Raw genomic sequence first — 26,803 nt, 5'->3', positions numbered from 1 at the left:
CATTTCAATAATCAATTTTCACAAGTCATAAAATATATGATAATAAATTATGAAATTAAGGAGTTGATGACACCTGCATTTTCAAATAAATTTCCATTTAAAAATGTTGCGCTGCATTTAATTTTGTAAAATTAAAGTTGCCAGTTAATTCAATTTCATATTACATATTTTGCATAGACAATAAAAAAATATAATAATGTTTAAGCAATGGCGTAAAATTGTTTTTTTTTTATGAATATAGAAAGTCTAATTGCTAGTTAAAGAACACGTTTATCTATAAATAAAATTATTTTTTATTAATGAAGTGTACATGAACGGGTGCGGTGGGTAAAAACGATCTCGTTCCGGCAATCTTGTCTATGGCCTCGCAACTGTCAAAATATTGTCCAAACAAGAACCGTATTTCCGTAAATTGGCTTATGCAAATATTTTTTAATGTGAAAAAACGCCGCCGGCATTCTCGATCGATCCTCGTAGATCGCCGCCGTTCGCCAAGTGATGGCTAATCATAAAACCGGCCAACCGATGCGTAAGAAAACGCAAGTTTCGTTCGTGATCAGAGACGAGGAGGAGAGACGTCACAAAGCCGGAGTTAGCTCGCTGCAACTGGACCCCGTACAGGGCAGGCTCTATTCCGCCGGCAGAGACAGCATCATACGGGTATGGCACACGTCGGCGAACGCGCAAGATCGTTACATCCAGAGCATGGAGCACCACACGGATTGGGTGAACGACATCGTGCTCTGCTGCGGCGGCAAAAACCTAATCAGCGCGTCCAGCGACACGACTGTAAAAGTGTGGAACGCTCACAAAGGCTTCTGCATGTCTACGTTACGCACGCACAAAGATTATGTGCGAACCCTTGCTTATGCAAAAGATAAAGAACAGGTTGCCAGCGCAGGTTTGGACAGAGCGATTTTTCTCTGGGATGTAAATACCCTCACAGCTTTGACAGCTAGCAATAATACAGTGACGACTTCGAGTTTAAGTGGTAATATGGAGTCGATTTATAGCTTGGCGATGAATCCTCCGGGCACAGTTTTGGTAAGCGGTTCAACTGAGAAGGTGCTCAGAGTGTGGGATCCGAGATCTTGCACTAAATTGATGATGTTAAAAGGTCACGCTGACAATGTTAAAGCTTTAGTTGTAAGCCATGACGGAAGTCAATGCGTCTCCGGAAGCTCAGACGGTACAATAAAGCTGTGGAGTATATCCCAACAGAGATGCGTGCAGACAATCAGAGTCCATACCGAAGCCGTTTGGGCGCTATTAGCTACAGATAACTTCTCGCACATCATATCCGGAGGTAGAGATAAACAAGTTATAATGACCGAGCTCCGAAATCCTGACAATAACGTTGTCGTTTGCGAAGAGACAGCACCGATTTTAAAACTATGCTTCACGGCGGATCATCAAGGTGTCTGGGTTGCCACTTCCGATTCAGATATCAGATGTTGGAGACTTCCACCTGTTAATTCGTTGAATCAGGAAGGTTTCCCGCAATACCATACTAACATTCCTAACGCGCCTCTCGCTCAAATTCAAGGTGGCGCTGCTATTAGATATTATACCGTACTAAATGACAAGAGACATATCTTAACGAAAGACACTGAGGACAAAGTGACTCTTTATGACGTGTTAAAAGCGACGAAAGTGGAAGACTTAGGTGATACTGATTACGAAGAAGAAGTTAAGAGACGATACAAAATGATATATGTACCCAATTGGTTTAATGTCGATTTAAAAACGGGAATGTTGACGATACATTTAGGGCAAGACGAAGTTGATTGTTTAGGAGCGTGGGTCAGCGCAAAAGAAGCCGGATTAACATCGGACCGAGATCAAAAAGTTAACTATGGAAATTTACTATTGCAGGCTTTATTGGAGCATTGGAACCACTCGCAACGTATGGTGACTAATCCTGAAACGGGGTCTAAAATCATTGAAAATAATTGCATCAAAGTTCCCATTCACACTCCGCTGATATTCAGCGAAGTGGGAGGGAGGACTCTTTACAGGTTAGCGGTGGGGGATGCGGGGGGCGAGACGGAGGGCGCCCTCTTGAACGAGACGGTGCCTCCTTGGGTTGTGGATGTCGCTATCGAGATGGCCACCCCCAAATTAGTCAAGCTGCCATTTTACCTTCTGCCACATTCCACTTGTCAGACTAAACAAGATAGACAAAAGAGGGTTCGTAGTATTTTATTATATAAGGTGCTTTTAAACGATCAGTTTTGTTATCCAATTTATTCAACGTTTCCGTCGAGCTGTCCGTTAAACTGACTTGTAAATGCAAAAAAAGAAGCGGCCAACTGATACCAAAACGGCGACGAGGCAGGATGGATTTTCTATCAGTTTTCGTATCTGTTTTTAGAGTTGCCAGTTAAATTGACGTGTAAATTAGTATGTTGCCATATTTTTAATACTACTTTTCTAATTTTGATTGAAATCTTATTATTTCTTCAAATATAGGTACTGCATTACACCAACCAATATGTTTAAAAAGTAATAACATTCTTATAAATGTTATAAAAATAACATTCATTTTTAGTGGACAAAAACTATGTAAATTAATATACAATGCCGATTCCGAACTGAACTGGCAACTGAAACCTTGACTGAACGGACAACTGAACGGAGTTAGACGGAAACCTTGCCTGAATGGACAACAGAACTGACGTTTAAAAAGTTTCAAAGAACCTTTATGGCTTATAATTCAAGCGTCTATTTTCAAAAAACTGATAAGTTCACATTATATGGTCAAAATCTAAAAATAAATATGTACATGTTCTATGACGTGTAAATTCACACAATAAGTATGTAATCAATGGTGTAGTGCCATATAAAATGATCCCAGGTCGTTGTTTACTCTAATCATCTCATGGCTAATCTAATTTATAGGACCGTTTGGTAGCAAACGACTTCATCCAATGCCGCAAGGTGTCAGAGCACGTTTCGGAAAAGATCCTGGGCGGAGTGGAGGGAAACAACGGCGGAAGTTCAGGAGGGGCGGGTGCCGCGGGGAGTACAGGAAGTGCCGGTAGCACGGGTGCGGCTGGACTTCCCACGCCGCAATCGACCAAGCCGCAGGGTGACGACACTGCCGCAGAAACTCCCGAAGAGAAGATTGAACTCTTGTGCTGTGATCAGGTAATTTACCATTTGCTTATGGATTATACTATGTCTTTTCACTTAAAGAATCTAGATAATATATTACCAGCTATATGTAATCAGAACTGTGTTATTATGAAAACGCCTTGGTCACTTGCTAGAGAAGACAGCTGATTCAAATATTTCATATTTCCATTTTTGATCTTTTCTCCACATCATTTAATTAGACAATAGCTGCTCAGTATTGGTCCCTATGGGAGTAAATATGGTGGGAGACTTGTTATTTGGCAGTGACAAATAAAGTTAATATATCGTATAGAGCAGGGATTCCTAACCCCGTGCCTGCGGGGGCCATGGTGCCCACTAACTGATTTGTGTGCGCCCGCCACTATTTTTCACCACGTTTTTATTAGCTCGTATTTTTGTTTGTCCAGTACAAATTTTTTCTTGTTTGTCCAATACAAATCTTGCATTTTTAAATAAATTTTTTATTTTTATTGTAATTTAATATATCAGAGCACGATGACAATGCATTCTTTTAATACTTTTAGCCATCTGATACACCCCTGTTACAGGCGGGCTTCTCCCGGTGTAAAATAATCATTTAGTAGTCATAAGTCGAAACGTAACCCTGACCTCTAGAAACGGCTTCATAAAACATCTAATCTGATTCCTTGCTCAACTACGTAATTTTATTTTTTATTTATTTATTCATGAGTAAAGGCCTTCGTCCGGTGCGTGAAAATCACTTACTGGGCGGAGGTGTAATTAAGATAGATTTTAAAGTATAAATGATGATGGATGAAAGAGATAATTTTAAGATTAAATATAAGTACTTATTCAAATATAATAAATTTTGCTGCGCTTGCCGGCAACGTTCAAATTTCCACGCGCCTGGGTGGTCCTCGTGATTCGTCAAATCAAAAGCATCACGCGATAAAATTTGGCCAATCACGAGAGTCCTTTTTGCTGGACGGCGTGGGTACGCGAAATTTGGAAAAAGAAAGAAAGTTAGTGAGCGTCCCTTTTCCAACATGTACGAAACTTATTGTTAAAACAAAATATGTAAACGTGTAAAGAAAATGTAAAATATAAGATAATACTAAGTTACGCACGAGACAGACGTGGTTTCATTTAATTTCTCCTCAATTTAAAATATCTTTTTTTGTGAATCCGGGGTTCGATGGACACCTGAGCTAGCCGCTGGAACCCCGGGTATCTCACATCTTTAAGCAGAATTGAATTCATTTTCAGTTAATTCTGTTTTGTATGGAAAGTTATTTCGGAAAAAAATCGTAAAAAGTAAAACACTATTATTGGTTGTTAAAGGGGTCCTAGCAACTAAATTATTAATATATACGTGCGTTACTATGGAAATCAATATGAAATGTCAAAATGACATTTCAGTATTCTATATTTATTCAGTATTACTATCAAGTACAAAAAAAAGTATTTATTAATACATAGAATTGTCAAGTTTATATGATTCAACATAAAATTTAAAAATGTTGTAGGTATATAAAAAGTTCTTTTTATCTTGTAAATTTAAGTTTCATGAAAACTGATTTATTAAATATGTAATTCAAACTTATTTGTCGCGGCGAGGTACGTTAAGCTATCGATCGTTAACGTGGGTGGTGAGGATAGTTATAGTTATTGTTATACTCATACAGTGTAAGGTTAGATGTAGTTTATCATCTGTTTCTAGTTGTGTATTCATAATTTTGATATCGTAGTTCAATTTTTTTTGTAATATTTATCACTTATGTCCAACTATAGATTTGATTTGAAAATAATTACAAGATAAAAAGAACTTTTTATATATAACGTTTTTAAATTTTCTGTTGAATTATTATGCTCAATATGCTCAAACTTGTACTTGATATGAAGTAAATAAAAAACAAAACAAACAAATATAGAATACTGAAATGTCATTTTGACATTTCATTTTAATTTCCATAGGAACGCACGTATATATTAATAATTTAGTTGCTAGGACCACCCCCTTAGCAACTAATAATCGACGGTATATCTTAAGACGATATTTCAGTGAAACGGCAAATAATTTTCAACTATAGGCGCGACGAAATTTTGGACTCGCTGGCAGTCGGAGAGCGTTTTTTGTTTTGTGATGGCGACGGGGGTATTAATTCTTAAATCGTGTAAAGATGACTAAAAACGTTATCCGTTTACTTGAAAAAGAAAACATGTCAATGAATATATTATTATTATTACTACTAGAACAATAAACAGAACATTAAATAGACGCATGTTGGATTTATATGACAAATTATATTTCGTTTGGCATGCGTCATTTGCACCCGCGACCCGCAATCTGCGCATCGCCTAGCCACGATCTTTTTAGACCATGCTTCAACGGAGGTATAGCCATAATAGCAGCAAGTAATGGGCTCGAGTTTTTGTTTGTTGAGCTTCAAGAATAGATGCTTGGGGCGAGTATTTGATGTGCTGTGGTGATTTTGTCAGCAACGTCGAAGATATTTCTTTCAGTTTATTAGTGGTATTTGTTCAGAAAACCTTAATAATCGGTGTGGTATGAAATTGTTTCATTTCAGGTGCTACAGCCGAGCATGGACTTACGGACAGTGCGTCATTTCATCTGGAAGTCAAACGCAGACGTCATCCTGCACTACAGAACGCTCAAGTAACGTCTGGTTTAATGCCATATCACATTTGGCAGACTTCACTCAATTTTGCGTAGTCACCGCGTGCACAGTTCGTTCAACGTAACCCTCACGATGTAACGGGGCTCCAAATAGTATCATACCCGTAACCATGGATTTAACCGATGTTGCGGACACTGCCATATACTAATATAGTTAATATTCGTCGATGACTGTCAATCGCTTTAATGTGTGTAAATCATAATCATAAATTAATGTATATATACTATTGCTACCATGTGCATGAATACAACTAAATAATTTAAGTATTACAATGATTCACTCATAATAAGGTAATTGGCGCTGTTTGACGGATAAACGGTCTAAGATATCTACTTGCTGCTGTATAGGTAAGTTGATGTATGAAGATCTGGCGGTGCATGGTTTCTTATTTTTTGATCGTCTGATTGGACAATGCAATAAATTATTATTTTCATCGAGTGTCTTGAGATTATTTGGCTGTAATGGAGAGAGGATTGTTCGAAGAATTAATGGATCCTATGGACGTGTTTATAAGTGTTAATAATATTGCAGTTAACGACTAACTTTGACGTTTTGGTCTGGCAAAACTAATTGATTAGTGTTGTCATTCATTCATTATTGGCATGATGTCGTATCATACTCTCGGATTATCACACTGTCAATATTCTCACACTGTCAACATCGTCGTATCGTCAGTTTGATACTGAAAATATTCTCATTATTATCGCACTATCAATATATTCATATTATTATTATTATCACACTGTCAATATTATCACACTGTCAACACAGTCATATTGTTGGTATAATACTGTAAATATTCTCACCATTGTTGTACTATCAATAATATCTGTTACAATGTCAATATTATCACACCGTCAATACACTCATATTATCAGTATAATACTGTTTATAATGGTCTTCTTTACAATGGGGCAAGCAAGATGAATGTTGCCTCCCTTTGATGCGTGTAAAAACACCGACAATGCATCGGAGTACTGCAAACATTTGCTGACTATGGGCCACAGAAGGCGTATGTTGTTCTCAACACAATATTGACCAAATGTGAAGGGGAGCATCACATCTCTATTATTATATTTTAAGCTATTAGTTTCAAAGTCAGTTACTTCCATGTTCCGCCATTTAGTAATTATTGCTAAAAATTATCAAGCACATTCAGAACTACAAATAGAATATTTTCTTTTTGTAAACATTAGTGAACAATTAATAAAAGCGAATCGCAGAATAAAATGTTCTAAATATCATCAAAATTAATAAAAAATCATTTTTAATGTTAGTCAAAAAATATAAAAAATGGCAGCTGATGAATACATAGTCACTGGGACAACTGGACGCCAGGACAAGTCGAATGAAATAACGTTTATCAATGAAATAAATAGATATTCGTTAATTTAATACAGAAGTAGACAAAGAAGTTTAATAAGTTTCTATCTACTACTTAGTAATTTTAATTGATTTTGCTCTTGACATAATGTTTTTTTTATTGCGGATTGGGAATTATTATGTCTGACGCTTCATATAAAAGTAAAAGAACTCTCTTCTCGTTGGAACGTAAACATATACACAATAAATCATTATTTACGTGTGCATATTTAATTCTCACTAAGTATTAAATAATATATAAGTATTAAATATATATTTTAAAACTACCTATAATTCACGAACGGCTATTTATTTTCGAATTTCATTCGATTATTTAGCGCCCAGTTGTCCCGGCGCCGAATCGTCCTAGACGTGAAGAATATGACCGATTTTACAATTAACCTCCGGCTTAATACTTGATATTTTATTAATAATCAGAGCTGTGTTTTTATATGAATATACATGCAATAAAAATGTATATACTTATACAAGATAAATATAAACAAAAACAAAATGGAGGTAACAGACTTTGAAACCAATAGCCTGACTTCTAATATTGTCATACGGTCGGCATATTCATATTGTCAGTATTTTCACCATTGCAGTCATTTTTATCTTGGCCAGTTTCAATTAGCAATTTCAACTGAAAAAAAATATGACTGATAGTCAAACCTATCATCCATCAATCCTATTCTAGTTGATTTTTAATATTCTGACAAATTCCTCTGTAAAAGAAGATATTCATGCTCATGGCAACATCATTGTTATCAGATTTTGTCTTAACCGGTTCTATGCCTTCAGCGAGTTTTCTCGCTCTATCAGGCCGTAATCGATAGGCCGCACATACACGTTTTGCATGTTATCTTGTCTGATTTTATACTCAAATTACTAGCTACTGTCGATTGATTTGCATGATCTAAAAAATTAAATACACAGTCACATTTGTTTGAATAATCATGAAATAAATTCTAATGGATTCAAGCTCTGTACTATTCCATTTAAGTCGTTTTTTGCGACCCGGGTTTCGCCTTTTGGCATCTTCAGGCGTCGTGTACACTCACTAAAGGTAAACACACACTGACAACGAACACTCTTGACTCTACCTTATATAGTAAATCAATACAATAAAGTAGGTAAAAACTCCATTACCTACCTATCTAGTCAGAGGTCACAAAAAATACGATAAACAAATTATGAATAGTTGTCAGTAAAAAACCTATTTAATAAAAACCCTATCTTAAACCCGGGCCTCGCAAAAAATGACTTAAATGGAATAGTACAGAGCTTGAATCCATTAGAATTTAAATTCAAATTCCATCAAATACCTTCGGTCGATAGTATTAATATCAAAATTATGAAATACTAAGCCACAAATTATCGATATACAGCGATATTAGTAACGTGTCGTCAAAAATCTGCGGCCTGTCAGATACTGCCATAGTAATATTGTGAGACATAGAAAAGGTTAAAAGGTTTTCTGTTCCAATAATATACAATAAAGACTTTGTTTTGAAATTGAGAATAAAATCATTATTTTTATAAGGTGTGATATAATTGTTGACGATTATTATACATTTTATACGTATACACAATAAAACTGGTTTTCAGCTTCTCCGTAACGTATTAAAAGCTGTATATAATAAGGCTTTTTAAATTTGTCAGTAGGTTAGCATAAATCTGTATAGAAATATTTTTATTTTCATAATATTGTACTATTAAATATGGTTTTGGTTTTTTTTTAAGGGGGTTTAATTAGCTAGATATGTATTATTAGTTTTGTTTTATTTCTCTAGTCTCTTAAAATTATACAATCACAGGCCATTTTAAGGATAAAATGCCAAAAAAGGGTCTCGCCTAAATTATAAAATTAATATTTAAGATTTTATTTTCTTCTCTATGGATACCGATCAAAGTTTGACATTCGAATATACCCAGTAACTTTTTCAGTTCAGTAATTGTCAGGCATGACAATTCTCATTCCGCAATAAAAAACATTATACTAAGAGCAAAATGAATTAAAACTACTAAGTAGTAGATAGAAACTGATTAAAATTCCTCGTCTACTTTCTGTATAAAATCGTAACGAATGTCTATTTATTTCATTCGACATTGCGGCGCCCAGTTGTCCCATTCCCACGAAAACAACTACGTATCACTGAAAAAGTGTGCACTGTTCTCAGATTGCCTATCATCATCAGCCGGGGTCAATCCACTGCTGGATGAAGGCCTCCCCAAGCTTTCTCCAACTCTCTCGGTCCTGTGTCGTTCGCTGCCACGTATTTCCGCCGAACTTTACCAGTTTGTCAATCCATCGGCCTTTAGGGCGACCGTTTCGTGCCCCTTGGGTACCACTGGATGACGGCATTTGTCCAGCGGCCGTCCTTTCGGCGAGCAATGTGCCCCGCCCATCTCCATTTAAGCTGTTTGGCAACGTCGATTACATCGCGTACTCTTGTCTGCTTCCTAACCCATTCGTTTCTCTTACGGTCCTTTCGCGTGATGCCCAACATACACCTCTCCATGCCTCGCTGTGTGACTCTTAGCCTTTGGACATCTCTCGTGTTGAGGGTCCACGTCTCGCAGCCATACGTGAGCACGGGTACCACACATTGGTTGAACACCCTACGCTTAAGACATAATGGTAGGTCACTCTTGAAGATTGCCTATATCATACCTAAACTATTATGGCTTGGTTTGGCAGGGTTTAATTGAATTTTATAAACTAACCAGCACTATCTGCAATTTGTATTCTTATTACAATGAAATAAATAAGTATGGCTGACAAAGTTTAGTGTGCACTATTTATGTCAGATATTAACACCCTATCTCCACCCTTCGCCACTGCTACTGCGTCCATGTCAATGTAAGATTGAAATGACTTTTAGTGACATGCTAAAGAAAGAATTATTATGAATTCTTAAAAAAATATTCAGTATAACACACTAATTTTTCTCTGGCATCTCTTTTATACAGTTCCTCAATTATGTAATAAAATCAAGTTTATTATATCATTGTTTGAAAATATTTAAGTGTTCTGAATACTAAAGGAAATCACTTTTTGAAAATAACTGAGAGTTATTAAATTTGGCATTTAATTTTGTATAGGAATCAAAGAGTTAAAATACCTCTCGATATAATCTATAATCAATATTTTACACTGTGACTTATCGACTATTATAGGATTTTTTATTACAAGAAGATGTACATATTATTATTATAGTAGGTATATAGGTACCTTTTTTAATTGATACTTTTGGATACCTTATTTCTGTTTAGATTAAATTGATGAAGAGGTGATTCAACGGCTTTTATTGTGAAAGATATTGTATGAAACAGGTGGGAGCCCATTTCAGTCAAGTTACAGATTGCTTAACCGGATGTATGCCACAAGCCGTGCATGCAAGGCGGGCCATAGAAAATGAGCATGTATACACGCTGTACTTTACACTCACTACGCTAGCCCTGGTCGGTTGTTTTAAATAAATGATTATATTGTACACAATATACTGCCATCTCTTGTAATCATGGTAGCATTCTTAACTGATTATTTTGAATATATTTCTAAATAATGATGTTTCTAAGGTTTTATTTTTTTATTGAAATTCGTGGCCCGCCGGGTACCACCATTCTAATACTTCCCGGCATTTAATAGGTTAAGAAGTATTACACATTGTTGTACCATATATGTGTCGCTAAATTTCAAAACCCGCTATAACACTTTTTTGAAATAATTAAGATATATATATATCGTTGGATTCGTTATTAAAATCTCTACATGAAAATTTTATCGCCTCTTTCAAAAGCCACTGCGATTAACTGTCATTTATGAAACAAAATCAATGTGTCTATCAAATCCCGCTATAACACTACTGAGACATTCAAAAACCTTTTTAGTTCAAAAAGGTTTTATTGATTTTCTCAACATAATGAAAAAGTGTTATAGCAGGTTTTGAAACTCAGCGACACATATGACAAATCAGCGAAATTTTCTGAAATTTTACCTATAACATTAAACCTTCTAACATGATAACGATCGGCAGAAATGCAACTAGCTGGATGCAATTGAGCGATCATTGTTTAGAAGCAGCACACGTCACTAGCATGTTTTGAGTGTTTGTCATTTTGTCGATCATGTCTAATTATTAGTTTGTCGATACTTGGTGTGATGTGGGAGTTTGAAGAGGGTCAAGTGTGCAGCTTTAATAATAAAAATTGAAAAACACAGCCATTGAGTCTAAACATATGAAAGTGACGCTGAAAAATGGGTTATAATGGTTCAAATTAACTGTTGGTCATTTCACGTCGAAAATCCATTTGTAGCAAACATTACACATTTGTAGCCGTCTCATATCGTTGCCGTACAGGTACAAACTCCAGTTTTGACGAAATTGTAAATTGTAAAAAGTAATGCTGCTTGATTGGCAGAAGTCACGATTTAAGATTATTGAACATATAAAAAAATAAAAGTAACGAATAACTCAAAAAATAAAGATATTTATTGGAGTTAGTGACTGCTGCCTGTACGCCCACGATATAATAGCCACTGCGTCATGTTATTTCTATGTGTAAATGTGCTAGGATCATGGGGGGGGCTGACAGGGCTCTAGCCAGGGGGCCTGGCGTGTGAGTCGACCAGATAAGTGAGATAAACACACTTGCTTTAATAGTTAAAAAAAAGTCACTATTTATACGCGCTATTTCACTTCAATAGTGTTGCTATTTTAAAATTTGTTGTGCAATAAAATTTTAATTTTTCAACAACTCCTTAATTCAAAATGGTTTTATTAAAAAATACAAAAAGTCGTTTAAAATACACCTTAATTTTACCGCGTACACCATTTGGAAAACGCTACTGTAGAGCCGTCACATTGACTTTACCCTTAGCAGTAGATAGGGGGCCCGCCAAAGTTTCTAGCCTGGGGGCCCGCTTTAGGATGTGGGGGCCATGGCTAGGATAGTGAGTGTTTAAAACAAACTCTTTTCCTTTGCTGTAATAATAAACTGTGGAATCATCTCTCGATTGATTAGAGTCTTAAAATGAACATCTAAGTAATTTATTTAAAAAAAAAGTATTTTTGAGCAATGTATTGCAACAAGGTACAAACAAATGTTTGTGGTTTGTTACAGTTTGTTGCAAAAGTGCGTTGCAGCCATTAAAGAGAAGGAATGTCTTCGATTATATATATTTTATTTTATGAATTAATTTGTAATTTATGTTGACGCCCATATAAAAGGCCTATACGAGTATTCCCTTATATCATACGAATTAGAATTATGTTTGTGTGGAAATGTAAGATCAATCAGATAGATAAAGCCAGATGAAAACTAAAGCTGGGAACACACCATCTTAACCACGTGGCCTGATGAACCTATGCATGATGTGTTTATTTATGTGGGATTGAAACATAGTAATAGTCTGGGGGACTGAGGATACATGTGACCCAACTGTAAGTCGAAGTTAAGTTAATTGACGTCAAATTTAAATATAGTACGGTTGTGTTTCCAAAAGGCAGTTACTTATTACTTTGCAACGAAAACAGTTTCAGAAATGAATCTTTTTTTCAAATATAAATATTTTTTGGTGATATAAATGCTGTGCCCAGTTTATATTTGACGTAAGACTGTTGTCGCTAAGACCCTCAGTTCCTCGATTATAACACAGGCCATGGGACCTAATCTCAATGTTTTGTTCAGCGTGTTTATCTGTGGTAAAGTGTGTTTGGTTTCGCTGGGACAATTTTTCACAGGGAAGCCGTCGTTAAGTCAATTAATAATAATGGTTTTGAAACACTTCATTGACAGCTGTTTTGGTGTACAAAACGATTTTCAAAATGATCGTTTAAGGCAGTAAACAATTCTCCACCCATTTTTGTGTTTCAGTGAACTTTGAGTCTTAGTACTTATGACTTAGGCAAATAGCCCACAGACGGTGGCATGGTGAGGGTGTAGAATTTGCTTGACTGGCAGAGAGCTGACGTGGTTTTTTGTTTATTATTATCTGGGAATCGAACACGAAAAATCGATTGATGAAGATTTTAGATTGATATGATCAATAACAAAAAAATATCGTTGTGTGTACTTACGTATGCGCGTTAGAAATTATACTTCTTTGGCGTAACAAAACAAAAACAACACTTGTGATAACCTAGATTCTTCGACTAGCTCTTAATTATGTTAAATTACACCCTCAAGATTTTTCTTGAGCTTATTGGAGCGCCGTTGGTTTATTTCTATACACTTTAACTTATATTACTAAATTATAATTATTTCTCGTTGTTTTTATTTTTAAAGTAACAACGGTCACATTAGGAATTGCAAATGGCCGACAATAATAAAGTCATTGCCTAGGCAACGAAACAATTATTCTACTATCAAACTTGCGTTTGTATACAGCTGACTGATTCGCAGCTGACTTCATATTGTCGCGCACATTCGTAACTCTCAATTTCACTCTACTAAACGCCCCAAAAGAAGTATAACTTGAAAAAAGTTAGTTTTTGACAAAAAAACTGGTACGTGACGTGAGGGAATTATGCGATTTCATCAAGCATTGCGTGGCGATAGAATGTGCCACCTGCGCCTTGGTCCCGCTGAGTCACGGCCAGTGCGTTGTGCACTATAATAAGTTAACATTGTATTTTGTGTCCCATTCGACAAACTGACGTCCACACCCTCACTCTGCTACACTATGTGCAATTTGCCCCATATAAAGACGTGATGGAAGCAAATGAGCTGAATTTTAGAAATGATTGTTAACCAAATCTGGTATTTGCATACTGTTATCATAAAGTGGTAGTTTGTCCGAAGTCATAAGATGGGGTTGACGAGCAGTAATAATTTATATCTATGGTATGATTCTTTGATGATATGCCGTGCATTTAGAAGATGTTTTGTATAACTCTGTATATAATAGAATGTAAGCATTTAACATTGCAACATATTATTAATTTTAAGGAAATCTTTGTAATATATTGTTCTGTTGTTACCCCAAAAGAAATAATTCATCGGAAAAGGTTTACATGGATACGCCACTTGAAGAGATGTGCTTATGAATATTTTGAATATCTGACCCTTTGATTGTGGAGTCATATTTAGTAGAAGCAAATAATATACTCCAGTTATATTGATTTGTGTATTAAAAAAAACAATACATATACAGTTTTTATGTAAACATCATGCATCAAATACCTTTTTTATTGTTACAACGTTTTTCTTAGCTCGTATTCTTACTTGTCCAGTCTTTGTCCGGTACAAATCTTGCAATCGATTTTTAACTAACTTCCCAACTAGCTAGACATTTAAAACTTTTAGAATATATCAGAACACGATGCCAATCCTTTTTTTTTAATACATTTAGCCATCTTTAAGTAGAATTGAATTCATTTTCAGTTAATTCTGTTTTGTATGAAAAGTTATTTCAACACCATTATCGGTTGCTAGGGTCTGGGGTCTTAGCAACTAAATTATTAATATATACATGCGTTACTATGGAAATCAATATGACATGTCAAGTAGAGGTGAGTTGGAAATACTGTCACAAGTTTGTGTACTTAAGTTTCGGATGAAAATACCCATACTAAGTATTTGTTGCCCAATAAACTTGTTTCAAGGAACTTGAAACGCATTAGATGTTCGAATTCGAACGCATTCGCTAATATATGCGCCGTGACTCGCTATTCAGCGCTATTGATATTAAATGCGCGCGAGCGAGATATCATGATACACGTATGTCTAGCCGTGATATTATACTCAACTGTCATTGTTCTCCCTTTCTCCTCTGTTGTAAAGTTGGTATAGTGAAGGACAGAAATGGTCACGTGTTCGTTTTATAGGATACTTTTGAGTTCGCCTTAGGGTTTTAGGTTTAAAAGAGTTTTTGGTTTTTGGTTTTAGTTGAGTATGAAACTTTATCGAGTCCAGGGGTTCGACACATGGTATGAGATCTCGCCGACCGCTAGCTAGTTCGTAGTTTTGCCACGTATGAAATCATCGCTTCGGCGTCGCGACTCGCGTATGCTTAGTATGCGACGGGTTTTAATTTTAGTTTTAGTTGAGTAAGACATTTACATCGAATTGACGTCAGTCGTAAGCCGGAATAACGGAGTTCTGATAACGTTAACTGACTACGCGTTTATCTGGTTTCGTCACGTCAAGTTTCTCGATTTTTTAGTGTTATAATTGTAATTTGTAAACATAAACTGAATTCAAATTATATGCGTGATTGTATAAATGGATAACTACTGAAACATGAGTGACTAGCGCCACAGTTCTAGCTGTACCTGTCTGGAAAATGGGACATTTCAAAAAGCCGACGTATTTTTAACGATTCTATTAAAGCTGATATTTCAAATACTAGTAAGTATTTTGGAACAAGTTTAGATACCAAGTATTTTTTTATACTGGTAGTAAGTATACTTAGTCTTCAAAATCGACCAGTTTTCCCACCTCTAATGTCAAGTACAAATTTTTTTTATCGTTTAAGCTAGTCAAGTCAAGTTTATATGGTTCAACAGAGTTTAAAAACATTGTATATAAAAAGTTCTTTTTATCTTGTAATTATTAACAATAAAATGAGACATACTTGCAAATGAAATTTATATGAAATGTATATGACATTCGAATATTTAATTTTTTTTATTACCTACACATAATATTTTGGCATGCATCCGGAATAGTATAAAAAATACTTAGTTTCACTGTTAACACCTGTAGTCGATTAACAAAACATCTAGTTAACACATACTAGTGCGGAAATTGTGTTTTTTGTGAGCATGGTATCGAACGTCGGCAAGACGGTTACATGTAAATTGTACGTAAAACATTTCACCGTAGCACAGTTCGCCGTGAGCTTTCTTATCGGAAAGAGATGACTGTATACTATACGGTCTCCAATTTTATTAGATTCAATATGAACATTAATTTAATTTTCATATTTGATTTTGGCAAAAATTCATCAATTCAAGAATGAAAACCTAACCTAACCTAACAAATAATTCAGTATATGAGCTATTTTCAAAATTTGCTGCTGGCTTCCTGTATAGTGTAACAAGACAAGAACCGTGTTTTATTTAGACATGAATTTTATATCAGTACTATACGACCCAAAGAGGTCGGACGGTCTTTAATATACGGCCATATATTTCCAATACAATATTTCACAGTGAAGTGTGATTTGGCAAACTGCATACGTACAAGTTTCCGGACACGATAAGAAATACTAAGTTTCATGCTCTACTGTACTACAAATGTAGTCGTTTAACAGAACATCTGGAGACTGATAAGTTTAACGTGAGGCTCCGCGGCAGCTATGCAGCAAACTTGTCAGTCTCTAATACTGGTACGGAAATTGTGTTTTCCGTGAGCATTGTATCGAACCTCGGCAAGATAGCGCTAAAAAAATTAATTTCATTTGTTAAATGTTCTATATCAATTTTCCTTTGTTCTATAAATTAAATTTTATTCATTTGATGTCATCTTCTATTGAAGTTTGGTGAACAAATTGTCGTAGATCTTCCTATCCTGAGTAAATCATATTAGATCACCATCACCTTGGACATCGAGTAAATACTTGAAGAGCCCTTTATTGTGTTTTATCAGTTTTTTGTCAGAAGTATTATTATTTTGAAAATCGGAGTATACAGTGGTATTGCATTTAGATTAATTGACATTAAGAAAAACCCCTTACATCCAATTTCTCCGATAGAAATTTTGATTGGCAACCCGGAAAATGTAAACAAAAAATAAGTGCTTGAATCTGACTTATCAATTAAAACTTTTAATTGACTGTAATTTATTTTTTTTGCTCAGTCGGTAATTGATGCTTCTAGACTGCGACAAGTTTAACGTGAAGCGTGGCCGTTTCGAGAACTACAATACTGACAATCCTTTCATAATATATCGCAGTGCCACGACGGCGGCCGTGACACTTTAACTTATAATTTTCGCACTCTATTTTACACCGCGAATCTCATAATTCATTATTGAGGAAAAACACAATGATATACTTATCCATTTTTGATATCCATGATAGTGCATGACCAGTTACCTAAATTGGGTTATTATACACAAAACAGTAGATATTGTTTCATATTTAAATATATTATATGTCCATTTCGCCTTCGATTTTTTAAAACAATTATATTCCAGGACATCTGTGCACTAACCTATCAGCATGGATGTTTTATTTTTCGAGGGTCCCATATTTAAGGTCGTGCCTAGGGTCCTGTATACATTGTCTAATGCAGTATTACCACGTGTCGATTATTATCGTTCAACCGTCTGTTCAATGTTAGTTGAATTGATAAGTGCAAACCACATTTCAACATCGTTGATTAACTTGTAAGTAATCATTTTAGTGGACAATGCATTGACTTGTGGTTACAAATTATTTCTATTAGTTGGCTGCCGTGAGTCACAAGAGTTCCTATGTTTTAGTTTCTGAATTAAATATGACGCCTTCGTCCAAAAAAAATGTTTAAAACAGTCGGACAAAATGACATTAACGAACTTCACTCAACACCATCTCTTGGTTACAATTATCGATTCAACAATTTGATATGTGGGAACATACCTTTCAATTATGTTTTCAACAGAAAGTTTTGCAATAAAAATCAACATGCTGGAACGCGGCACAAGGCACGACTGAATATATTTTTCTCGATAGTCTTCACACTTGGCATTATAACATGTAAATCTTTTCCTCCATGGAAAAAAAATGTTTATTTTTTATTATTGTACTTTGGGAGTATTCCAATGCGTCTTTCTTAATTAATTTTTATCTACATCTACAACATAATATTGTATAATTACTTAGCTTCTTTTTTTACTTATAAATTAGTTATTTAATCATTGATCCTTATTCCAAGGTTTGATGTAGTTAGCTACTATATTATATTAATTGTTTGCAATGGTTTCTAAAGCAACTATTTATTTTGTAATATCGTTGTTTTATTATTATGCTCTTGTTTAGTTTTATTGTTTTTTGTTTTATAGATATTTCTGTTTGAGATGACGTATTAAAAATATTCTGTAAAATAAAGTTGAGTCACATCACTGAATAAATTGTTTTATTTTCAACTACAGGAAAGCTGAGGATTGAAGGGATTCAAGTGCGCAGGTGGCTAAGTTGAATAAACTGACTAATAAATTAATACTATCGATTGAGGGTACTTGAGGCAGCGCCTGTCAGTAGCAAAGGCTTCATAGTAGGTGATTATTTGAAGCCTACCTTGTAAGAAAAATAGATAGAAATCGTCAAAATAATTAATTAATATTTAAATAATAAAAATGAGAACCATCTATCGTCAGAATTTAGAATAAATAAAACATAAGACGTATCCTCTAGCGAGCATTGATATATCGATTATTTCGTGATGATCTTCGGGTGCGTTTTGTATGAAGTTTTTTTATCATAATTTCAAGATGTCTACGGCCGCCCATACAAATTTGCAAGCTATTGTCCCAAAGCCTACATACGTATTATAGTCTGATTTTTTAACCGGTGCACCCGGAAGTTGCGTAGACCTTTGAAACTAAAGATGAAAGAAAGATAATTTTAATGTTTTGAATTTTTTATTTATTGAGGATAAGGGAATTCTACTTTGCTACTTTGGTCTGTTAAGACATTTTAAGTCCCGCTTACTAGCTCGCCAAACTAAAAGCACTCTTTACAAGAGTAACTTGTAAAGCCAGTGCTCACCTACGCTTCGGAAACCTGGACATTAACTCTGCGAAATGAACGAGCCCTGAACATCTTTGAAAGAAAAATTCTCCGCTGTATATATGGACCAATCAGGGATGGCACCAATTGGAGGAGAAGATATAATGCTGAGCTATACGGGCTGTACGAAGATTGCAGCGCAGTTCAATCAATTAAGATTGGGAGACTGCGATGGTTAGGTCATGTGCACCGTATGAATGACAATGAACCGGCAAAGAGAGTGATGTCCAGCAATCCAATAGGACATAGAAGAAGAGGGAGGCCAAAGATTCGCTGGTTAGATGGAGCTGCCAGTGACTGCCGTATTCTGGGGGTACCAAATTGGAAAGCGGCCACACTGGATAGGGACAGGTGGAGGGAGCTGTTGGAGGAGGCCAGGACCCACACCGGGTTGTCGCGCCCCTGATGATGATGAAGGGAATTCTAAATTTTCAAATTCTTGCAATCTTTTTTTAAAATAATTAATACTTAAGATAATTTAAAAAAAATAATTTCTATGGGATTAAATCACATATAAATAATGATTGTTCTTAAAAATATAAAATAATTTATCTCGTGATTTTTATTTATCAGTAAGTTTGTCATAGACCAAGACAATTTATTCAGTCAGACAACTATGGATTTTTTCAAAGATGACAATATATTTTGAGCGTATGTTACGTTTATAAATGTTTACGAAAATGCATACTTAATTCAAACTCATTGCTTAATTTTTATCATATTCATCAGTAGTAATATCGGATTATCTTCTATTCTCCCGTAAGCATATTTGACAAGTGTGCTGTCTTCACAGCCTACTTCTTTCCAAAAGTCATCCTTCGCCACTGGCGCCTGTACCCGTGCATGGATTTACTTGCACCATTAGTGTGTGTTTTAAACTATCGCGATAATAACTGTTTACACGTAAAAATGCTGACTGTCTCGCCAATCACATTCTTCAAGAGTAAACGAGACGCGATGTTGTCATTTTATGGTACTATTTCACAGGACGTATTGAAAATCGGTTAACCTCAAAATGAGTAGTTTTTTCGTTTTTTTACCAGCAGATTAGCCATTATTGTTATCAGTTTTCTCAAAACAGTTTAAGGTTGAAAATAATGAACACAGGGCAAATATAAAAATCAATGTTATTTAATTCACGGTATACACACTAGGGTAAAATTATCACCAAGTACAAATTCATTTGGCATAACCTACCATACTTAAAACAATATACAGATTGATTGAAAATATTTTGATATAGATTAATATTGTGTTCATTAGTCAAAATCACAATGATGATAAATTTACATTTGAAAAAAAAACTATAAAATTATCATATCCAAAATTATTAAATTAAAATTGTTATAGACATATACTTGAAGCTGATCTTGTTCCATTCTTAGGTATGCTCTTCACCTCTTATATACATACAGTGAAACCCTGTTTTTACATTTTTGGAGGGACTGAAGGGAAAAACTTAAATTGAGAGTATTGAAATATAAAAAAAAATTGGTTTGACTATATTATTATGTCAACAGGTTCTTTCACCTTTTCAAGGATGTTCATTTTCTCTTCAACCGACAATGTTTTTTTTGTAATCTTGGTATCTATATATAAATGCACGCATGCGTCCGCAATTCATTTCAACGATTGCCATGCATTGAATAGAATTTTTAATTGTAATGCGTAATGTTAATTAAATTTTGAATTAGTACCCACTTCAGACGTAAATTGTGGGAAATAAAAATGTAAAACCGAGAATTGAATATACTAGAAGGAAATGATGCTGCAGAAACTACACGCAAACAGTGGGAAAACGTATAATCGGGGTTCCACTAATATGTACAGTAACACTTTATTATTATTTTAAAAAGATAAAATAAAGTTACTTACTATTTCAGAAGATATTAAATATAAACATGGAGATTCACTGGTTTTACAACAAAAGCTTTTGTTGATTCTACAATTTTGTTAACAAATTATGAACCTATTATACAAAATTGTAGAATTTACAAAATCTTTGTTTGTAAACCACTAAAATTGAGTTCTATCTAATACAATATAGGTATTGTTATTTTACATCGGGTAAATTGGCTTTGTTTTCAACATTTATATTAATAATCTATAATATTACAAGACAATAATATGGTAGGTAGGTAGATATTTATACATTAAAGATGTTTATGGTATCATTGTGTAAAGTTGGCAAACCTGTGTAAACTAGTACACCATGATAACATTACCTAACCTAACCTAAAACAGTTATGGAGGAATATAAACATGTCCACTGAATTACCACGAGGTTCGACAGCTTTGGCACAAAACAATACATAGTCGGAGAGGTGCCAAGCAAGAGAAAGCGATTAGGTTTGATGTTCAGTCAACAATGGCAACCAGTGTAGGTACACGAGAAGACATCGCATCTACATGTATTCATGGTTAATCAATGGTTCCACGGCACCGTCCAACTCTTTAGGTTCCAATATAGTAGATTTACATTGGATCATGTCAATCTATAATACACTAAGAATTGCCAACTTCAGACAGTAGGTATCATAATAGTAAGATGAATAAGTAGATTACCAATAATATATTTTATAAAATCATTTATCAAATAAATGATTTCAAGGCTATTACACATAGGCAGGAAACTATTATAATATATTTTAATTTCTATTACAGAAATATACTTAACCTTTTCTATGCCTCACGATATTACTATGGCAGTATCTGACAGGCCGCAGCTTTTTAACGACACACATTGAATGTAGAGCGAAGCTTTACTAAAATCGCTGTAATACCGATAATTATTTAAATAGATGTCACTGTGTGTTTAATTTTTAGATTATGCAAATCAATCGACAGTGACTAGTAATTTAAGTTAAAAGTCGAATGAAATAACTCACGAAATTTGTATATGCCTGTCGATCACGGTTTCATAGAGCGAGAAAACTCGCTGAAGGCATAGATCCGGTTAACTATCTACAACCTTAGGTATAATAAATTCATTTTAGTAGAAAATTCAAGGAATTTTCTTTCAACTTAACAAAAATATAACGGGGTATAAAAAATTGCCACCCATTTTTCGTAGCTTCATAAAAAATCTTAATTTTTGTTTATATAATTATTTGTTAAACACAATAATATAATTTTAAATAGATAACCTAAGTATTTTTTATCTAAAAATAATTCTAACAGTCTTTTGAAAACTTGTATTATAATCGTGAAAGATGCTATTGTAACAAAATCAGACTCAAAAAATAACGTTAACTTCCAAACGGGTCAGACTTAAGTAAGTATAAAAATCGTAATAAGAATAATTTAATAATATTAAATTTATGTTATAAAAATGAATGTGGAATCAGTCACATCGTCGTAATAATAATATATTCACATATTTTTTTTATTTTATATTGTTGCTGGATATTTTCTTAATATTTCTACAATACGGGTTATCATGTTATCTATGGTACTGCACCCTGCACATTTCTGAAAACAAAAAGAACTATATTAATAATACACATTATTTTGAAAAGCCTCAAAAATAATAGAAACATCTTATGTGACTATACTTTGGTGGCTGGCATCAGATTCCCAGATCTCAATTATAATATTATTTAAATTCTAATGGATTCAAGCTCTGTACTATTCCATTTAAGTCGTTTTTTTGCGACCCTGGTTTCGCCTTTCGGCATCTTCAGGCGCCGTGTACACTCACCAAAGGTAAACACACTGTGTTAGAATTAGAATTAGAATTTAAATTCAAATTCCATCAAGTACCTTCAGTCGATAGTATTAACGCTTTCGCTGCTGAATAGATAATGAGATTTTAATTGACCCTTTAAAATGCACGTTAATTACATCGATCGGCCGCCTGGTCATTACGCACCGTGTGCGTCTTCCGCGTCCAAAGTATTAATATTATAATATTATTTATTAAATACAGTCGAACTCGGTTATTACGATCACGGATATAGCGAGATCTCGGATGTAACGAGGAAACATTCGTTGACATTTGAGTTTATGATTTTCTCCGTACATTTATTCACTTTTATAATGAGCTACTTATCGGGTATACCGAGCTAAAATATCGTCAAAAATTTTCTTATTAATGTTAATGTGTCGATCGTTCAAAAACATTTCGATATGGTTGAAATAAGTAAAAAATCCAAGGTTTGTGAAGTCAGTAGGTACCTACCAGCATTCATTGCAATAAACAACTTCTTTTGTAGTTTATGAATGCCATGCTTGTTTCGGGGAAAAATTCTAATTGCGTATTTTTTGTTAGAATTGCGACTTTTTGTGTTATGTGATCGCTCATTTAAAAATACCTATTCTCTGATATAACGAGCAAATTCAGTCGGTCCCATCTTCCTCGTAATAACCAAGTTCGACTGTATTCATTTTCCATGATGTAGATAAATAAAACATAGACATAGTAAAAATATTCCAAGTGGTTGGTAATTTTTCTATAAGGGTTACTTGAAGTTTGGTTTATTTATTGGGTAGTATTGAAATATCATACTCACTGTTCGGTGCGTTTGAAATTGGAGTTGATTTAGATATGCTGTCACTATCCTCAGATTCAGAGCCCATTTGAAAACTGGTTTCTGGAAAACAATGTTCATTGTCAAATGTGCATACAAATTGATTGTATTTTACACATACTTTGGAGCACCTCAGAAACCTATTAGAAAATATTTTTTCAAGAAATATTGGTACCTATGTAAAGGGTCTTGAATCCGCATCCATTGGATTCCAGCTATCTTGCTTTACCAATTTTGTAATCAATAATATTGAAGCTTGATTAATAAATAGAATGGATTTCAAGTTATAAAAGTTTATGTTTGAGAAAATAAATATAAAATACCTACATTAAAACTTTATAAACCAAATATGAATGATAAGCATTGCCATAATATAATAATAAAATGGGATCCTTTAACGAAATAACATTTAAATGGTTTTTTTAATGTTTTCTGTAGGTAACTAAAATAATATTTTTCGTTTTAACCCGTTTAGATACCTACATATTATTTATTAATTGAAACACTTTAAATTGAAAATATCAATGAATTGTTTAAAATTGCAGACTTCCTAGGTTTCCTCCTAGTTGCCGCTGATCGGTGGAGCATTCACCTCAAAGTATTTAAAATTTTTTTCATCATTCTAACACTTAGACTGTGGCTTCTATATATAGACATACACGTCACCACAATGGTTGCAATACCCCTAGCATGCAAAAAGCGTGTGGCGTAATACAATAATCGCATACAGCATCATGACACAGATATCAATACATATAAGGCGCACAGTAACCCCGAAATCAATAAAAAAGTAATAAATATTATGATACTTATATCGTATTCGGACAGTTAATTATCCCGGGAAGTTAACTGTCAGGCGTGATACTTTGTACCACAGTCACCCATGACCGTTTTAACCACGAGCTATCAAATGTCATTAAGTAACGCAGTTAACACGTCTTATTTGATTCTAATCGGATGCATTTGGAATCAAGTACATTTCAGACGCCTTGTTTATGCAAATGAGTGATATCCATGTTTTTTTGAAGAAATAAAAATAATAGAAACGTGTTACCATATTCATTATTTAGAATAGCCAAGCTGGTAATATTAGAGGGGATATAACTACCAACCTGTGCTGAAAACTCCTTGCTTTGCTTTGACATATGCTGGCCTGTCTTGATTGTCAACATGTCCAAACGTCTGGAAGCCCATGCTGAACTGGGCATATGGGCTTATTTCAAACATTTCTACAAAAAAGAAAGAGTTTAAGTTTACTCAGGGCCTAGCAGAGCAGCTGAAAATTGCTGATTGTTTCTGATAGTATAGGTTTTAAAATTACAAATCATCTTACTAATGAAATGATTTCCATATTAATGAAGGTGTTAGTTGTGTGCTTTATAACAAACGGACAAGAAACTCAACTTTTCAATCACCATTCCACCACTTGATTATGAATAGAAAATCAGTTCTACCATAATATACGTTGAATAAATGCAATTTCTGCGTTTGTCCAATCAAAAATTAGAATTAGAAATTAGAAATTAGAAAGATTACTGAAGCATGTTTCAGTTTATCTTAAGAGCCATTTTTCTATGCAACAAACACAGTCATCGCTTTTTAAAGTTTGTATGATCAGTAGACATGGGGTCCTTTTTTTTCTTCATTTTCATATTATGTGTAGTAGAGGTGAGTTGGAAATACTGTCACCAGTTTGTGTACTCAAGTTTCGGATGAAAATACCCATACTCAGTATGTGTGGCCCAATAACCTTATTCCGTTGTACTTATTTGTGATGATATCATCGCGAGTCGCTGTTCTGTGCACTCGCCAGTTGGTAGACTTTCAACACTATTGACATTAAATGCGCGCAAATGAGATAGCACTTGAATATAGGTATATTTTAATTTATTAGTCTATTGCGTTTGAATGTATGAATAATAATAGGTCATAAATTTTGTGTCGCAGCACAGTGGTGAGATGACACACAGGCTTAGGCTTGTTATATGACCGCTCAAAACATGTTTGAAATTCAAAAAAAAATTACTGTTGTTCATTTTTGTTAACAAGAATATTATAACCTAACAGAAAAACAACTCATAAATTTAAAATGTTTTTAAAATTTTATAATAAATGGGACTTTTCGACAAGCGGAGCTCAGCGTAATTTTAGTGATTCTATTAAAGCCGATACACAGTCTGAGTTCCCTGAGCCGATACGTATTTCAAATACTAATATGGAGTTGGTTTTAGTTTCAGTTGAGTATGAAACTATTGTCGCATACGCACGCCAAACGCTCTATATAGTATTCCAAATACTAGTAAGTATTTTGGAACAAGTTTCTATACTAAGTATTTTTGGTACTGTTCGGTTATCAGGAATACAGCGGAAAACACATTTTGAAAATACCCGATATACTGGATTATTTGTTAGTTTGGGTTAGTTTAGGTTAGGTTAGGTTGGGTTAGGTTAGGTTAGGTTAGGTTAGGTTTGGTTAGGTTAACCTAACAAATAATCCAGTTTATCGGGTATTTTCAAAATGTGTTTTCCGCTGTATTCCTGATAACCGAACAGTACCCTATTTTTTATACTGGTAGTAAGTATACTTAGTCTTCTAAATCGACCAGTTTTCCCATCTCTAATGTGTAGGCTCCAGCTTTATAGAAAAAGATTTTATCAACATGTTTGATAATAAAATAAATCTTAGGTTTTTGAATTATATCGTATGGTGGCAGATGTTCAAAACTGTATGTGTAATTTTCTTGGCTGGAGCTCGCGTACAAACATTTTTCACCTCCAAATCAATAGTGATATAAAATCTCTTTAGCTGAAAACCGCTCCATACTAATCAGTCAACACCTTATTGCGTCGGTGTTTTGTTAAAAGGGCGAATCAACCATTTTGGCGAAATCGAGATTTTAATGAAATTACGATATGTACCTCACTAACTTTGTTGTGTAAATGGCGAATTTGTATCTCCATAGGAAAGTACCTACTTAAAAACGATAATCGTAAGGGCGAATATCTATTTAGTATTACGAATAAAAAGCGAATGTGACATATTAGGCCTTTTAAACTATTATATAATAATGCCTATTATAATGACAGTATTCTTTCTTATTCTTCTTTGTTATAAACTTGTTAGATATTTATAATCATCCACAGGTAATAAACAAATAAATGTCAAAAGTTAAAAATCCTCATCCTGTAAAATAGCATTTTGGTTAATTCGCTTTTTTTACAAAACACCGACAATTGGTCGTATGTGTTTCTGAGTTTCAAAACCCGCTATAACACTTTTTCATTATGTCGAGAAAATCAATAAAAACTTTTTGAACTAAAAAAGTTTTTGAATGTTTCAGTAGTGTTATAGCGGGATTTGATACACATTGATTTTGTTTCATAAATGACAGTTA

At 34.3% G+C, this 26,803-nt stretch overlaps 2 protein-coding genes across 2 annotated transcripts in view; one reads left to right on the top strand and one right to left on the bottom strand.

Annotated features, from left to right (window-relative positions):
* Positions 1 to 367: 367 nt before the first annotated feature.
* On the top strand, positions 368 to 18,209 carry LOC147075272 (WD repeat-containing protein 48 homolog). The gene is made up of 3 exons (XM_085942549.1): positions 368 to 2,190; positions 2,902 to 3,150; positions 5,688 to 18,209. The coding sequence occupies exons 1-3, from the start codon at positions 499 to 501 to the stop codon at positions 5,778 to 5,780; spliced, it is 2,034 nt and encodes a 677-aa protein (XP_085798675.1). The 5' UTR covers positions 368 to 498; the 3' UTR covers positions 5,781 to 18,209.
* Positions 18,210 to 22,216: 4,007 nt separating this feature from the next.
* LOC147075271 (cell adhesion molecule Dscam2-like) overlaps positions 22,217 to 26,803 on the bottom strand; it is a 45,619-nt gene continuing 41,032 nt past the window's right edge. Inside the window, exons 25-27 of the mRNA XM_085943239.1 lie at positions 24,521 to 24,637; positions 23,391 to 23,471; positions 22,217 to 22,350 (exon numbers count right to left, since the gene is read on the bottom strand). Coding sequence (XP_085799365.1) covers positions 22,322 to 22,350; positions 23,391 to 23,471; positions 24,521 to 24,637 — 227 coding nt within the window. The 3' untranslated portion in view covers positions 22,217 to 22,321. The remainder of the gene's footprint in view (positions 22,351 to 23,390; positions 23,472 to 24,520; positions 24,638 to 26,803) is intronic.

Source organism: Rhyacophila brunnea, unplaced genomic scaffold, assembly GCF_057557595.1.
Source record: "Rhyacophila brunnea isolate RB1 unplaced genomic scaffold, BYU_Rbru_1.0 scaffold_15, whole genome shotgun sequence".
In the NCBI taxonomy this organism is placed as follows: domain Eukaryota; kingdom Metazoa; phylum Arthropoda; class Insecta; order Trichoptera; family Rhyacophilidae; genus Rhyacophila; species Rhyacophila brunnea.
This window is presented reverse-complemented; position numbering and strand designations above follow the sequence as displayed.